Source organism: Arachis hypogaea, chromosome 2 (assembly GCF_003086295.3).
Source record: "Arachis hypogaea cultivar Tifrunner chromosome 2, arahy.Tifrunner.gnm2.J5K5, whole genome shotgun sequence".
NCBI lineage: Eukaryota > Viridiplantae > Streptophyta > Magnoliopsida > Fabales > Fabaceae > Arachis > Arachis hypogaea.
The window spans coordinates 64,360,066-64,375,534 of NC_092037.1; the positions used below are offsets into that span (position 1 = coordinate 64,360,066).

Here is a 15,469-nt window from a genome sequence, read left to right on the forward strand (position 1 = left end):
GAACCAATGTGAGTTGGGCTTGAACGTGAGGTCCAAGCTCTTTTTTTTGGGATGCTCCGACATTTCCTCCAGCGAAGCAATGCCGTTCATGTTCTTCGAAAAGGTTGGGGTGTGGTAACTACAAGGGACTCCGATGCTTAAGTTAAAAAAGGTTTTAAGCAAATTTTGTGTAGATTAGAGTTCCAAAATACGTGAGTTTGATGGGATATTTATATTGTAGAAAAAATAAGTTGTTATCTATCTGTAACTTATTCATCTATCATGATGAGTGAGTATTCTCCTCTTTTATTCTCAGAGTTATTGAGATCTCATATTTAGATATATGAGCATATTTGTAAGTGCAATTGAGATTCTACACTGAGGTTAATGTGAAGGGGTCGGACACTCTGATAGAGTGGACTTAGACTTTTTGGCTTTTATTGATTTGGGCTCTATTCACTTTGGGTCTAGTGTTTTTTTTTTTAGGACCAGCGAACAAATCTAATAGAGCGATCCTTTTGATTAATTTTAAAAACTAAAGGAACATTTTGATTATTATTTCTGTCTAATATTATGCCAATGTGAAGTTAATGTGCCACATAAAATTTTTGTTAATGCCGTTAACTTAGTTATTGATTGAGAGAGTATTTTAATGTTCGGTTTAAAATTGAGAGATTATTTTGATTAATTTAAAAACTAGAGAATCATTTTTACTGTCGAATTAAAATGGACCATTTTTATTGTTAGGGTAAACTATTATTTTGGTCCCCTACGTTTGGGGTGAATTCTATTTTAGTCCCCAACGTTTAAACTGTTCTATTTAAATCCTAAAAAGATTTGATTTGCATCAATCAAGTCCTTCCGTTAAGTGGGTGTCAAATTATTGACGCCGTGTCCGACGTGGCAAGGAATAGGTGATAGTGGTTAGTAAACATGTAAGCCTTCCCGCCTTTGGACATAACGCATGCTGCTTACCCTGACTCTTCTTCTTCTACTTCTTCTTCTTCTTGTGAAGCACGAAACGCAAAGGAAAAGCCAGAAACCCTACCACTAGTCACTGAAAGCTTGCGATTCACAGCCAGAGAAGTGACATTGTCGTTCAGTTACGTTTAAGCTCCACAGCAGCAGTGAGTTTGAAACCGTTGCTTTCCGGGAGAAGATCGTGTCAGGTATTCCATTGTCAAATCTTCTGAACCCATTTAGTTTTCATCTTAATGCGGGTTTATATGTAATGATGTATGTTGATGTGTGATTGTTTTGTTTTATAGTTTCATATTCGTTTCTTGTTCTGCTTTGAAAGTTTTTATTTTGCCCTAGTGATTTTATTTATGCATTTCTGTTGTTGTTGGTCAATGTGAGAATTTTATGAAGTGTATTGTGTTTGTGTAACAGTTTGGTCGAGAGATGAGCTATTTTAGTGTCAAGATACACCATGGGGGGAAGTTTGGGTTTGATGGTGAACCTTTACACTATGTGGGGGTGAGACTTCGATAGTGGACTACTGTGATGAAGATAGGTGGAGCAGGTTCGAGGCTATGGAGATAGTGCTCGAACAGGGATATGTGGTAGAGAATATCACTGCAATGTGGTATAAGTCTCTGAACGATGAAACAGATGTAGGGTTGAGGATGCTTCCCACAGACAAGGATGCCATGGACATGGCTAGAATTGGAATGAGGGACAACATGGTGGAGCTTTTTGTTGTTCACAAAGATGCTGCTGCTACTACTAGGAAAGGCTGCACTATTGAGGAAGTTGAAGAGATAGATGGTGATGAGGCTGCTGCACCTACTGCAGACACTATTGGGCCTGGTCCAATTGTGTTGCACAAGGCCCAATCTCTTGCTCAGGCCAAGGTGGGTGAGAAGCCCAATGTGGTGACAAAAGCCCAGAATGATGTGCTGGAGGATGGTGATGAAGAGAGGTCAGAGGGGTCAGATTTCTCAGGTGATGAAGAATCTGAGGATGATGACTACCAGCCAGGAATTGATGATGAGGGGGACAGTGATGAACAATGGAGTGAAAATAGCTCTGGAGATACTGATCTGCAGGTTGCATTTGATGACAGCGATGATGATTGGAATGCTGATGGGGGTTTGTATGATGTTGAAGTCACAACTACAAAAGATCCTCAAAGGCCGAAACAGAGTGTTCCAACTGAGAGAGAACAAGGAGAGCAAAGTGGCAGTGTTAATAAGGGTAAAGAGCAAGTGGTGGCTGCTGGATTAAGGGATGAGGATGATGGGTATGACAGTGAGGGGTTGTGGGATGTCCCTATAAGTGATGATGAAGGGGATCCCTTGTTCAGGAGGTACCCGGTGTATAAGGGATTGAAGAATATGAAGGAGTATAAATGGGAGGTTGGGACAATGTACGTAGATAGGAATGCTTTTAAGGAATGTGTAACGAGCTATGCCGTGCACAGTGGCAGAGGAATATGGTTCTCGAAGTGTGATAGCCACAGGTGCAAAGCTGTTTGCAAAGAAGGCTGCAAGTGGTTTGCTTACTGCCATAAGATGAAGAGAGAGGATTCATGGCAACTGACAAGCTATTACAAAAAACACACATGCTCTAAGGCCACCAAGATTGGTATAATGAGTTCTCAGTGGCTAAGTAAGGCTTTTATGAAGAAGATCTGTGAAAACCCGAAAGTCAAGTTGAGAAGTTTGATAAAGAAGGCTCATAGCAAGTGGAATGTGGATCTCACAATGACCAAAGCTGCCAGAGTGAAGCAGCAAGCCCTGGATGAAATTAATGGTACCTATGGAGAGCAATATAGGAGGATTCATGACTATGCTGCGGAGTTACTGAGGTCTAATCCAGGGTCCACTATTCAGATACAAGTGGAGAGACCTCCTGAATTTGAGCTAGAGACACCACCTCCTGGTACGGACCTGAGACCACGATTTCAGAGGATCTATATCTGCTTGGAAGCTTGTAAACGGAGTTTCATGGTGTGCAGACCCATGATTGGCCTTGATGGATGCTTCATTAAGACTCCATATGGGGGTCAATTGCTAACAGCAATTGGATAGGACCCCAATGATCAGATCCTACCAATTGCCTATGCTGTTGTTGAAGCAGAGACGAAAGATTCGTGGAGATGGTTTTTGTTGAATCTGTGTGATGATTTGGGAGTTGATAAGATCAGATGGTGTACATTCATGAGCGACCAACAAAAGGTAACTCTCAACCTAAACTTGTGTAATTAATTCTTTCTTTAATTCATGTCTTGTTGTTATTGACTGGTGATGTTTTTAAATTCTGCTTCAAAGGGATTGATCCCAACCTTTGATGAGTTGCTGCCTGGCATAGACCACCGTTTTTGTGTCAGGCACTTATATAGCAACTTCAGAAAAAGGTTCTCAGGTGTTCAGCTAAAGATGATGATGTGGAAGGCTGCAAAGGCAACATATGTCCAGGAATGGGAGAGGAGGATGAAGGAGATTCAGCAGGTTGATCAAGGAGCTTATAATCATCTCATGGAGATCCCTGCCAAGTATTGGAGCAAGTCCAGGTTTAATTATTTTCCTAGAGTTGATACACTTGTTAACAACATGTGTGAGTGTTTTAACTCTGTTATTGTAGAGGCTAGAGAGAAACCGATTGTGTCTATGCTAGAAGACATTAGGGTTTATCTAATGAATAGGTGGTCTGATAACAGGCAAAGTATAGTAACATATGCCGGAGAAATATTGCCAAAAATAAACAAGAAAATTGAAAGGGAGTTTGATAAGGGTGGGGAGTGGCTGGCCATATATGCTGGTAGGGACAAATATGAAGTGTCTAGCAGTCAGGGTAATAGAGCCAAGTTTGTTGTGGACTTAAACTTACATGAGTGCTCCTGTAGAAAATTTCAACTAACAGGTTACCCTTGTGAGCATGCCATGAGCTGCATTAGGAAAATGTGTCTAGATGTTAAGAACTATGTCAACAAGTGTTATAGGAAAGAGACCAACGTGGACTGCTACCAACATGTAATCTACCCATTGAATGGACCAAATCTCTGGTCCCGGACTGAGAATGATGATGTGCTGCCACCAGTGTTTAGGAAACCAATAGGACGCCCAAAACTGAGGAGGAACAAGACTGGTGATGAGCCACGCAACAATGGACCACTGTCTAAGTTAGCCAGGACTGGACAGCAACAAAAATGTTCATATTGTTTTGCACTTGGTCACAACAAAAGAACCTGCCCTAGAAAACGTAAGATGGAGGCCACAGCAAATAAGGTAAAGTTGTTATTGTCAATTTGATTTGAATTCCTTACATGTGAATGTTTATACTGTCCCATTAACCCAATTTGTTGTTACTGTTTATAGCAGAATGCAACTGCACAATCCAAGAAAGGGGCCAAGAAAGGGGCTGGCACAACTAGGACTCCAAAAAACAACAAGATCCCTGCCAAGACAACAACACAGCCAGCAACAAGAGTTCATCCAAAGAGGAAGAGCAGTACACAAGTTGGAGGAAGCCAGGAGTCACAGACATCATCCAAGAGAGCTAGATGCAGCAGCAGTGTCAGTCAACCACAACCATCAACAGCAACAGTCACTAGCCCATCTAGGAGGACCCTGAGGTTCATGGCAAAAACACCACCTAGGGCCTGGAAGGCATTGGGATGAAGAACATAGTAGATTTTAGTGATTCCATCTGTTTTGTAATGAATCTGTCAATGACCAAGGGCTAATGTCCATGTGATACTTTAGACACCCTACTTTAAGACTACTACTGTCATGTTGATCTCTTTTGTGTTGTTACCTTTTCATGGTTGTATTTAAGGCTTGTTTGGATATTGTTATGGTTAAGAGAAGCTACTTTAAGACTTCTCCATTATCTAATGAATTACATGAATTTTCAGCAGCAAAGTTATGTGAATTGGCAAATTAAGCCTTGTTTTTATTAGTAGATGAAACTGAAATAAACTTGTACAGAGCCAAATAATGTATGTCACAATACAGGAACTCATTGCTATTCATTTCAATCAAAAACCTTACAATGTTTACAGCAAATGGCTTTACAGACACAGCCACAAAAAATTTCATTCTCTTTACATTACTGTTATCACCCAACTGTATGTCAATTTTTTCAATCCCTAAACAATTGACATTCCCTACAAACCAGGGGACAACAACAGAATGGCAAAAATAAACAAAATGCTAACCCCCTAAACCTCAATTGAGTCGATCACATAGCAGCAGCCCAGCCAGTGTCCATCCAAGAATTCCAACACCAAGTGCCAATGCAAACTTCCTTTCAGCTTTCTGCAGTTCTTCTTTCAACGAGCTTGCTTTGTTCTTCAGTCTTTGAATTTGTGGATCTTGTCCTTCAGGCTCTGCCCAAGCAAAATAATCGCATCCATCTCCTATCTGTTCTCAACCAAACCAACACGAACACACCAGCACGAACACACCAAACACTTCAGATCCTTCAAACACTAACACCCAATGCTATTTTCAAACAGGAGACAGAAAAGATGAGACTCACCTGAAAGTTGACGCAGCCCCAGAATCTTCTTCCTGGGTTCTCCGCTGTAGATGACGTGCGCAATACCGGTCTCTCTCCACAGAAGCAAGTCCTCCTTCTCCCACGACTCTTGGTGCTGCTACGCGAACCTTGGGAGGACGACTGGGTAGCCATTCTCAGCAGACGAAGAACATCATCTTTGGGGATTAGGGTTTACTTATTGGACTGGGCAGCATTTCATTTTCCTTTTTTTTTCCTGCTTCCAATTCCAACTGTTAACTACAGGCAAACTGCCAACTTTGCCACGTCGGACACGGCGTCAATAATTTGACACCCACTTAACGGAAGGACTTGATTGATGCAAATCAAATCTTTTTAGGATTTAAATAGAACAGTTTAAACGTTGGGGACTAAAATAGAATTCACCCCAAACGTAGGGGACCAAAATAATAGTTTACCCTTATTGTTATCTCTATTCTTGTACGTATCTGAATACATAGCATATGGTGTACGTTGGACAATTGCTTATATGAGACACAAATACTTAGATGTTGTGTTTGTGCTTCATAGTCCATTTTCGTAATCAATTTATTGAATAAGATTTGGTAAAATGATCATTACGTTTGGTGCTATTTTGTAGTGTCCCCCCGTTAGTTAGCTGCAGTTATGCCCTATTAAATTTGGGATTAATTACCAAATATGCATTCAAATGATTTAAATACTAACAAAAATAATCTTGAAAAAACAATACCTCCATCTAAGAACAAAGGCATCACTTAGGAGAGCGATGAACAATACAAACTAAAGGTAAAATAAACGCATCAAAAAAAAATTGATCAAAACAAGCTCAAATATTTTAAGGGAAACTATCAAAATATTACATATCTAGAGACTAAAAATATATTTAAACCTGTAATTAATATTCTTGTTATCCCGTGTCAAGCATTAGCCTGATGTTTGTTAAAATAAACTCTTAATTACTAATTTGCAATGTAAATATTCCATTGTTTATTGTGTTTAATATTATTATATGAAGAGTAAAACTGAACATTTAAATATTATATTAAAATGTGAAATAAACTCTTACACGGGCTTAAGATTAGAAAATTAACACCTTCAGTAACATTTTTATTGATTTCCGGTTGAATTATAATATATTATATTCGATCATTTGTGGAATCATAGTTCATAAATATCTTCCACTTGCTCATGTGGAGCACTCGTTTTCTTTTCATCAAAATAATTTTATAGTGGCTTTATGATCTCTTTTTTCTGGGGTTTTAGGTTCTAGTGTTTTACCGTACCATAGAGGATGATAGAGTTTACACATTAATAATGTAAACCAAAGTCCACATTATTCAATGCCACAAAGTTCAAGTTACTATAACAGCATGAGTGCATGACATCCTCTTAAAGTTAAATTAAATGATCACATTCGTTAACAATTCAAGTCTTCTCATACAGGTAATGGAGAAACTAGAAAATCAGGTTGACGTCTCTGTAGCAATATCCCACAATAGGGACACAATGGTTTTGAGGAAACTGCTCGAGACAAAGATTTGGTTACAAAATCAGAATCAAACTGAGACGAAGACATTCGAAAAAGTGGGTCAGGCGCCAACCTAAACGCCACCCTATGGCAGCACACACAAAACCACAGTGGGATACTAGGGCAAACCTGCATACTAACGGCGCATCTTGATAACTTATGCCGCTTATCATTGCTGCCACTGCCTGAAGTTTTGCCTTGACATAAACCAAACTCTGGGGACTCAAATGGAACTGATGCTGAACAATAACTGCATGACTCCACAGCTGAACATCTACTGGACAGAAATAATCATGAGAAATGAACAAAAAATTTGAAACTATCATATTTGATGTACTGAGTAATGATTTTGCAGCATTGTGGAATTTAGTTAAAGCAGTTTTCTATTGCACAAGGAAACTTTAGCAAGAAATTACCAAGACAATGATGAATAATAAAAGCATTAATTAAATGATTCCAAGTTTCCAACTTTTCAATATTTAACCACCTTAGTGGTCAGGTAATCAGTAAATGATTTTAACATGCAGCGATATAATTCAAAATTGAAACTCTAGTACTAAATATTACCTTTTCTCATTGGTAACCTCTGATGCAATGGATTTCAACTCGCCACGTACATGATCGTTGTTTAGCGCAATCCATTGTTCCATTTGTGCTAGTCCAACAGGATACCAATGACCAGTTTGGAAAGGAGTTGCCCCTGGACGGGACTTGCTAGTTTGAGAAGCACAAAAACTAAAACCGACAAGCCTTTCACGGAGTTCTCTTTCACTGCTTCCAAGAATTGCTATCCACTTGGTTACTTGTTCGTCCATAGAACAGCATTCCCCTTTAGTGTTTTGAACTTCGCTGGATATTCGTGTGATTTCATCAGCATCCAGCTGCGCCAACATTACTCGTCTACAAATTATATTGAGCAAGTGTAGCATGCGAGAAGGAACACCTGACAAACTTGAAGAGACCTGCAGTAAAGTCTTTTCATTGGGAAGGTCCGTATGAAATCCCGGAAAAGACAGAGAGATCCACTTGATGAGTAAATGCTCTACATATCTTGGCATGCTGACCTTGAAGTCCAATAATGCCAAAATTATATCCAAAAGAACTAGGGGCCTATCAAGACACTGATATTGGTTCAAAGACCATATGATATTGGAACCCCAATTGGTTAAATCTTTCTCTGCCAAACCGGAAAGTTCTTCAGTGTAAAATGGAACAGGACGATTCAAGCAAATATCCACATGTAGCCCACCAATCCAATGGTATTCAATAGCTGCTCTCAGTACCCTGCTCATGGTTCAAGAATACAAATATCACAATTGCATATTTGTGGAATTTTTTCATTGAAACTTCATTAGCAAAAGACAAAAGGAGAAAGAAAACAAATACTTAGTAGGAAAATAACTATTGACATGTATTCAAGATTGGTTCAAAACACTAATTATTTGGGTAATTATACACTTTTTTATCTCCAAACTATTCCCCCCTTCTCTTCGCACACAGCCAAAACAGAATGCCAAAAGGGGAACATAGGCTGAGAAATCATTTTGTACCTTCCTTCATACATTCGATTCAGTTTCTCAACATCAAAGCAATGAACCTGCAATAAACAAGTATAAATACTCAATAGCAACCTCATATAGTCAAAGAAGAAAAATTAAACTTCTAAATATTCTTGCAGCATATGCCTGGTTGAGGAATTAAAAGATAAAATAAAATTAGAGGTAGGAACTTCAAATTAACATGAATTATCTTCTTTTAAATTAGGGCTAACAAATCAATGCTAAACTCTAAGGTGACTGCTTCTATTAGTGAATGCATTGGCTAAATAGAAAATTGGATTAAACAACTAAAAAAATTTGAACAGCTGTGGAAAGATACTACTGATGTGATCAGTAAGAATATCATTCAATAGCTGTGATTCAGATTTCAGACAACAGGTAGGGAAAACAGATTCAAACCAGAGAATATTATGATTATGTCCCAACAAAAGGGCCAGAGCAACATGCTTTGAATTAATAGAAGAATGATTTAGATATTCTGGATAAATGCATAAAACTTCCAGAAAGCCAAGATCATTTTTTAGCTTGGGAATCACGCACACTTATTTGGAATCAATAAAACAAATTCAGAAGAGGAAAAAAAAAGAAGAAAGAAAAACAACACTATTAAGTTCCCCCCTTGAGCATTTGCTTCACTCATCACACATGGTTTAGTTAACGTTGCAAAATGAATGCAAAGAACAATGTTAGAACTGGTAGTTAGAAAGGGGAAAAAATGAGAAACAATCTGTTCATCTGTCCATCAATATACGAAGTTACTAATATGAGGAAGACTTAGAGCTCCTCTACTCACTAACAAATGTCAAAAGACCCCTACCTAATCCCTATCTCTGATTGAGATTCCCTATATAGTGACAAGGTTCCTTGAACATAACAAGTACTAGATAGCTAAATGTTCTTAAAAATAGCATCTATAAGATGATTGCTAGTTCATTCTCTGTTTCTTGCTTTTTTCATATTCAAGGATGATGGGATATACAAAATTCCTAGATTTTTGGGCACTGCCTTTAATTTTTGTCTGGGCAATCAAGAATCCTGTACCTTTGGACAATGCACACAGGGTATATACAAGTGAAAAGATTTTTCTGAAAATAAAAGAAAATACCATACAGTAGCGACGACAAGATTTCCAGGTGAAACTGCTGCACCAAGGCATGAATCATATACATCATCTGAAGCCTGCAAGGAAAAAGGTGCATGTCTGCTTAAGGGGTGGAAATGGCAGAAGTCATATGAAAAGAGAGTAAAAAAGGACAAAAATAACATACGCTGGATGAATTGTTATTATGAGGCATATGAACAGGTACTTCATCTAGGCATCTATCGCGCAAAATCCAGCTACGCACTAAATTATCCTACAAATATTTAAAAAAACAATCACGACTAAATCCCCATATGGTCCTTGAGATTCACGGCTTTCATTATTTTAGTCTCTCATATTCAAAATTCACTATACTGGTCCCCGAGATTCAGCTTCAGGCACCATATTGGTCCCTGGACCCTTTCCGACGTCGAGTCTACGAACGAAATGCTAAGCTAGCTTTGACTTGCCACGCTAAACACAGGGCTAAATGACGTCGTTTTATTTTAGGGCTTGAACAAGGCGAAAATGAGATTGTTTTGGAGAATGAGGAGAGATAAAACAATTTGCACATCATATAAACTTTTCTTCATCTTCTCGTTTTTGCCTTGTTTAAGTGCCAAAACTAAATGACAGCATTAAGCCCTATGTCCAGCGTGGCAAGTCAGAGCCAGCTCAACACTTTGTTTCCTGACCTAATGCTGGAAAGGGTCCAAGGACCAATATGGTACCTAGTGCTGGATCTCGGAGACCAATGTAGTAAATTTTGGATTTGAGGGACTAAAATGGTGAAAGCTGTGAATCTAGAGAACCACTTTGGGGATTTAATCAACCAATCACCAGTCAAAAATACATAATACAGATATTAAACTACTGATTAGATATGCTAAAATTAAACAGGAAGGAATTGCAACATTATAGTGAACATATTTTAAAGACTGATTTGCTAATTATTCTTTAAACTCATCATTTATTTCTTTCTGTAATATCAGAACCAAACAAGTTAGCTTTTGTTTTCCAATATGCCACTATTTTTAAAACTTATTACCAAAATGCCACCCTTTTCAAACTATTTACTCAAAATAGTGGCACCTTGTATTCTTTCTTCTTTTTTTTTTCACAATTTGACTTGGAGGCACTTAACTGAAAAACACCTTCCACGTAGAAAATGCTAAATAGGGAAGCTTATCAAATGCAAAAATGCTCAAGCATTTAGCACCTTCCACTTTGGAACGGCTGAATAGAAGTTTTTCAATATTTAAATCAATAAGCGTGAAAGAGCCTCCAATGACATGTACAAATGAATATTTTCGTGATTTAAATAACAAAATAATAAATCATTAACTAATATTAATATAAATTTAAATATGTTTATCAATCTGACTAAGTTTAATTAATAACATAAATAAAATTGATGATTGAAACTTTAAATTATTGATTAACGTACTATATTTTATTAATTTAAATATATTTTGCCATATCATCCATCATCAAAATAAAATATCATAATAATTGATGTGAGTATTATCATGATTGTAATCTTAATGTAAGAGTATTAGTCATAAAAAAAATACAATTTTTTTTTAAATATAGTATATTGAAATAGGTTAAAGAAAATACTCATGATATAAAATATAGTACTCCCATCAGTTACTTGATGCTTTTTATCACAATAAAAATAAATAAATAGACAAAGGTACACATGAAAAAGTTGAAGACAGACAAAAATACATACCAAAATTTGTAAATATCAAAGCACGCCAACATTGTTTCCGATCAACAAAAATACACCTCAAGCCTTACAAACCAACTGACAGGCAACAGCATAGTACTTTCGCCCATCAAAAACAATCTTTGACGTGTAGTTTGATATTCATGAACTTTGGTGTGTACTTTTGTCAACTGAGACTTTTTTTTTTTCATGTGTACTTTTGTCCATTTACTCCAATAAATAATATCAGGTCATTGATAAGAGTATTTACCTGTGTTTTTTTTATGATTGAAACCTTAGTGTAAGATTATTAATCATAAAGAAATGTAAAAAAAATTAAAATACCATATAGCGAAATACATTAGTTAAAAACAATTACTTTATAAGATACAATACTCTTATCAAGTATTTAATACTTTTTATCATCAACTTACTAAAAGATATATTATAATTGATGGGAATACTATATTTTATCATGAAAATTTTCTTCAAGCAAGATTATGTATTTCATTATACTGCATTGTATAATTTTTGTATTTCTTTATGACTAATAATACTCTTACATTAAAATACAATAATCAGTTTTAATTTATGTTATTAAACTTAATTTGATTGATAAATATATTTAAATATAATAATATAAGCAATGCTACATGGCCAGCAAATATTATCATTTTTGGCCAGCATTTGGCAAGCAATAATTTGCACCTATATTTATCAGAGTTTTGTACACATAAATCAATGCAGTTTGCACCCAAGTTTTCCAGAGTTTGCACCCATGAATTAGTAAAATTTATTTGTTAAAGACAATTTAGTGTTTGTGCTGGCCATCGCCAAAAATACTAAAAGATGCAGGCTCCCAAGAGTTTCTCTAATAATATATTTATATTAATATTAGTTAATTATTGATTATTAACTATAATTATGTCATATAATCAAAAAGCTATTCATTTCCACACGTCAATTGAAGCACTTTTACGTTTATTGATTTCAATATTGAAAAGGCCTTCCCATTAAGCGCATCCAAAGAGGAAGGCGTTAAACGCTTTAGCGTTTTAAATTGGATACACTTCCCTATTTAGAGCTTTCCACGTGGAAGGCGCTTTCCCGTTAAAGTGCCTCCAAGTCAAATTGCGAAGGAAAAAATTACAAGGTGCAACCGTGGCAAAATGGTAGCATTTTCATGATAAGTTTTAAAAATAGTGTCATATTGGAAAACAAGCCCAAGTTTGAAACCCTGTTATTGATAGAAGCTTAGAGATCCAATTTTTAGAAAATTGGAAGAGTAAGCACATTCTTCTTTTGAAATCTGAGACATATTTAATGTCCTTCCCTCTTCAACATAGAAAAATCTAGTCACATCAATTAAACCTCTGACTCTCAAAAATCATATAGAAGATAAAGTGAAAATATATAAAAAAATTCATACGATATAACTTTATTTAAATAAATTTACCTGGCTACAGCTGTACAAACATCTTCCACCAAATGCCCATGCCAAGCCAGTAACCTGGAGGAAATCGACATTGAAGAAATCAACAAAGTATTGCAGCTTCAAGAAGTCATCTAACTCAAGAGAAAGGAACAATAATAATATTAAAAGAATAGAATTATAAATTTTGAACAATAAAATAAAAAACCTACAATATAGTCATGTGCATCATATGAACCAAGCTTGTTGAATTCCTTAGAAGATATGTCACATAGCCATATTTCAAAGGAACCAGAACCTTTGCCTATTGCTGAAAGCATCTTGGAAGAGCATTGGACATGCACAGTTACTGAAAGTACAGAAACTGGGACAACATTGACAGTGATAACCTATTTAGATATTGAAAACTCAGTAAATGAACGGCTGAGAAAGAAAGATAGAAGTGAAAAGAGTCTGAAATTTAAGTAAGAACTAGAAACTACCTCCTTCAACAAAATGAACACATTCTGATCCACTTCTGTTGATTTAATCAATTTGTGATAGTCACCCAACCAAACCTTGACACTGATAAGTGCATATATTTCAGCTTAGGTCAGATATTTGGTGCAAAATGTAACAACATACACACAGTCTAATTATAAGTGTGAGGGAACTGAGGATCAATACATTGACCACTTAATCAAGAGTCTAAGGTGCTATGTCAAGAATGATTCATTTTAACTCACCTCCCATCAGAGCTTCCAGTAACTAATAAAATTTGTGGATTTGAGGAATTAACAGAAAATGACAACCAACTTATTGTTGTAACCCATGAATTGTGTGCTTCAAGAAATCCAACAAATTTCACAGCAGATGGGATTTTTCCACCCTCAATAGTATAGCAATCTGGTGCATAAAATCTCCATAAAGAAATTTTACCAGACTTCCCTCCAACAGCAAGTAGGCTGACAGTAGCATGAATATCATGCAGTAAAGGAGACCATGAAACAACAATTGAGCTTAGCACTGCGCTGCGAGTAGCATATTGATCAGCACTTATCACAGGCAACATGTCGTTCTCGGGAACTGTTTTCAAGGATTTCTTTTTAGGTTTAGCCACAGAATCTATTTCATCTGATGCATTTCTCTGCATGAACAATCTAACTTTAAGTACATAAAATCAAATTAACACAGAATAAAATTGTTTCAGTTAACCACAATTGTTTTAGCTGTAGTTAACTATGATTTACAGTTAAAAAAAAATGATGAGAATGAATGTACAACTTATTATAGAAAAACCATAGTTTATACTACCAACAAGAAAAATGGCCATTTTGTTCATGAAGCATATACGACAAAAGAAAGGATTTTTTATTTTATTTGAAATTAAATCCATATCATATTTAATATATATACTTAAGTATCAGAACAAGCATCGTCATGACTCGATTTCAACAAAAGTCCAATATTAGATTCTCTAGAGACTGTGTGTGGGGTGCGTACATATATAAGTAACATACATCCAGGTCATATAAACTTTGTTAATGTCCCTTTATTTTGAAACAGCATTTTTCAAGTTATTGATTAATCATCTGATCTTTTCTTTTCTGCTGGCATAAAATAGATGATGTCAAAAGATGATATATATCATGAGCACGACTGGTCTCAGAATAACTAATTCTACCCCAAGTAGAGTATGAAAAAAGAAAACCAACCAAGAACATGGATGGATAAGATAACTTACTTTGGAAAACTCTAATGGAGTCCCCGTGCCTTGAAACTCAGTACATTGCAAATATTCAAATAGACGTTCACTAACGTTCACAACCTAAACAAAATAAGAATAGTGGCAGTTGGCAGGCAAGTAAACATGAAAACTATAAACACTTTCTATTTCAGTTCCATAAATGGAAACGCAAAAAGGAATTAGACACAACATACTTTCTATTTTACATATTTACAGCTAACATTTAATTTTTCTCCGAAGATGCTACAAATTACAACTTTTCTCAATCAGATCTGCTTTCAAAAGAAGCAATATCCCTATCCCAATCCCAATATAAATTATGCAGTTCACAGTTTTCAGTTTCATGTTTTCTTTAGGCACACAAAGATGGCATCAGTTCCTATTCCACACGATAAACCACTTTTATTGCACACACCTCAATCCATTCTGAACAGAAATCACAAAAGGGTGGACGATAAACCTTCACGTGTCCTTCGCTAGTGCAAACAGCCAACAAGCACCTGTGAATAATATATATTACTTATCGAATAAAATATCAATTTTGTCATTGAATAGAAATAACTGTGCATCTTTGCTTGCAGCTGTACAAACATCTTCCACCAAATGCCCATGCCAAGCCAGTAACCTGGAGGAAATCGACATTGAAGAAATCAACAAAATGCTACCTCCAACAAAATGAACACAGTCCAATCCACTTCTGTTGAAATAATCAAATTTGTCAGTCACCCAACCAAACCATGACACTGGTAAGTGCATACTTGGTGCAAAACGTAACGACATGCACACAGTCTAATGAGGAGTGTGAGGGAACTGAATATCGATATATCGACCACTTGGTCGAGGAGGTTATGGTGCCATGTCCAGAATCATTCATTTTAACTCGCCTCCCATCAGAGCTTCCAGTAGCTAACAAAATTTGCGGATTTGAGGAATTATATATGAGGAAACAAAAACAAAATTATGTAC

General features: G+C 36.3%; 2 protein-coding genes and 1 long non-coding RNA gene across 4 annotated transcripts; 1 reads left to right on the forward strand and 2 right to left on the reverse strand.

Annotated features, from left to right (window-relative positions):
* The first annotated feature begins 1,013 nt into the window (after positions 1 to 1,013).
* Positions 1,014 to 4,604, forward strand: LOC140177050 (uncharacterized). The gene is made up of 5 exons (XM_072209412.1): positions 1,014 to 1,148; positions 1,372 to 2,933; positions 3,030 to 3,161; positions 3,255 to 4,211; positions 4,302 to 4,604. Exons 2-5 carry the CDS (start codon positions 1,515 to 1,517, stop codon positions 4,602 to 4,604), a joined length of 2,811 nt encoding a protein of 936 aa, XP_072065513.1. The 5' UTR covers positions 1,014 to 1,148; positions 1,372 to 1,514.
* Positions 4,605 to 4,939: 335 nt separating this feature from the next.
* On the reverse strand, positions 4,940 to 5,604 carry LOC140179411 (uncharacterized). Its single transcript, XR_011872930.1, has 2 exons — positions 5,467 to 5,604; positions 4,940 to 5,348 (listed from the first exon to the last, which is right to left on the reverse strand). It is a non-coding gene; the product is annotated as an uncharacterized lncRNA (long non-coding RNA).
* Positions 5,605 to 6,855: 1,251 nt separating this feature from the next.
* LOC112745959 (uncharacterized) lies at positions 6,856 to 15,409 on the reverse strand. 2 transcript variants are annotated; one of them, XM_025794907.3, is made up of 11 exons: positions 14,919 to 15,409; positions 14,501 to 14,584; positions 13,503 to 13,903; positions 13,260 to 13,341; positions 12,990 to 13,166; positions 12,802 to 12,855; positions 9,822 to 9,908; positions 9,664 to 9,732; positions 8,545 to 8,591; positions 7,562 to 8,278; positions 6,856 to 7,271 (listed from the first exon to the last, which is right to left on the reverse strand). In XM_025794907.3, exons 3-11 carry the CDS (start codon positions 13,826 to 13,828, stop codon positions 6,902 to 6,904), a joined length of 1,929 nt encoding a protein of 642 aa, XP_025650692.1. In that variant the 5' UTR covers positions 13,829 to 13,903; positions 14,501 to 14,584; positions 14,919 to 15,409; the 3' UTR covers positions 6,856 to 6,901. The 2 variants fall into 2 exon arrangements, with proteins under 2 accessions (XP_025650692.1, XP_025650693.1); XM_025794908.3 differs by having other exon boundaries at positions 6,856 to 7,268; positions 14,919 to 15,057.
* Positions 15,410 to 15,469: the final 60 nt, after the last annotated feature.

Excerpts from the sequence above, each read along its gene's own strand:
- LOC112745959 (XM_025794907.3), bottom strand. The coding sequence starts at position 13,828 with ATGTTGCCTGTGATAAGTGCTGATCAATATGCTACTCGCAGCGCAGTG. Across the intron at positions 13,167-13,259 it reads TGTTCATTTTGTTGAAGGAG|GTTATCACTGTCAATGTTGT; the intron begins GTAGTTTCTAGT and ends ATATCTAAATAG. Across the intron at positions 8,279-8,544 it reads AATCGAATGTATGAAGGAAG|GGTACTGAGAGCAGCTATTG; the intron begins GTACAAAATGAT and ends AACCATGAGCAG.
- LOC140177050 (XM_072209412.1), top strand. The coding sequence starts at position 1,515 with ATGGAGATAGTGCTCGAACAGGGATATGTGGTAGAGAATATCACTGCA. Across the intron at positions 2,934-3,029 it reads CTTGTAAACGGAGTTTCATG|ATCCTACCAATTGCCTATGC; the intron begins GTGTGCAGACCC and ends CCCAATGATCAG. Across the intron at positions 4,212-4,301 it reads TGGAGGCCACAGCAAATAAG|CAGAATGCAACTGCACAATC; the intron begins GTAAAGTTGTTA and ends TACTGTTTATAG.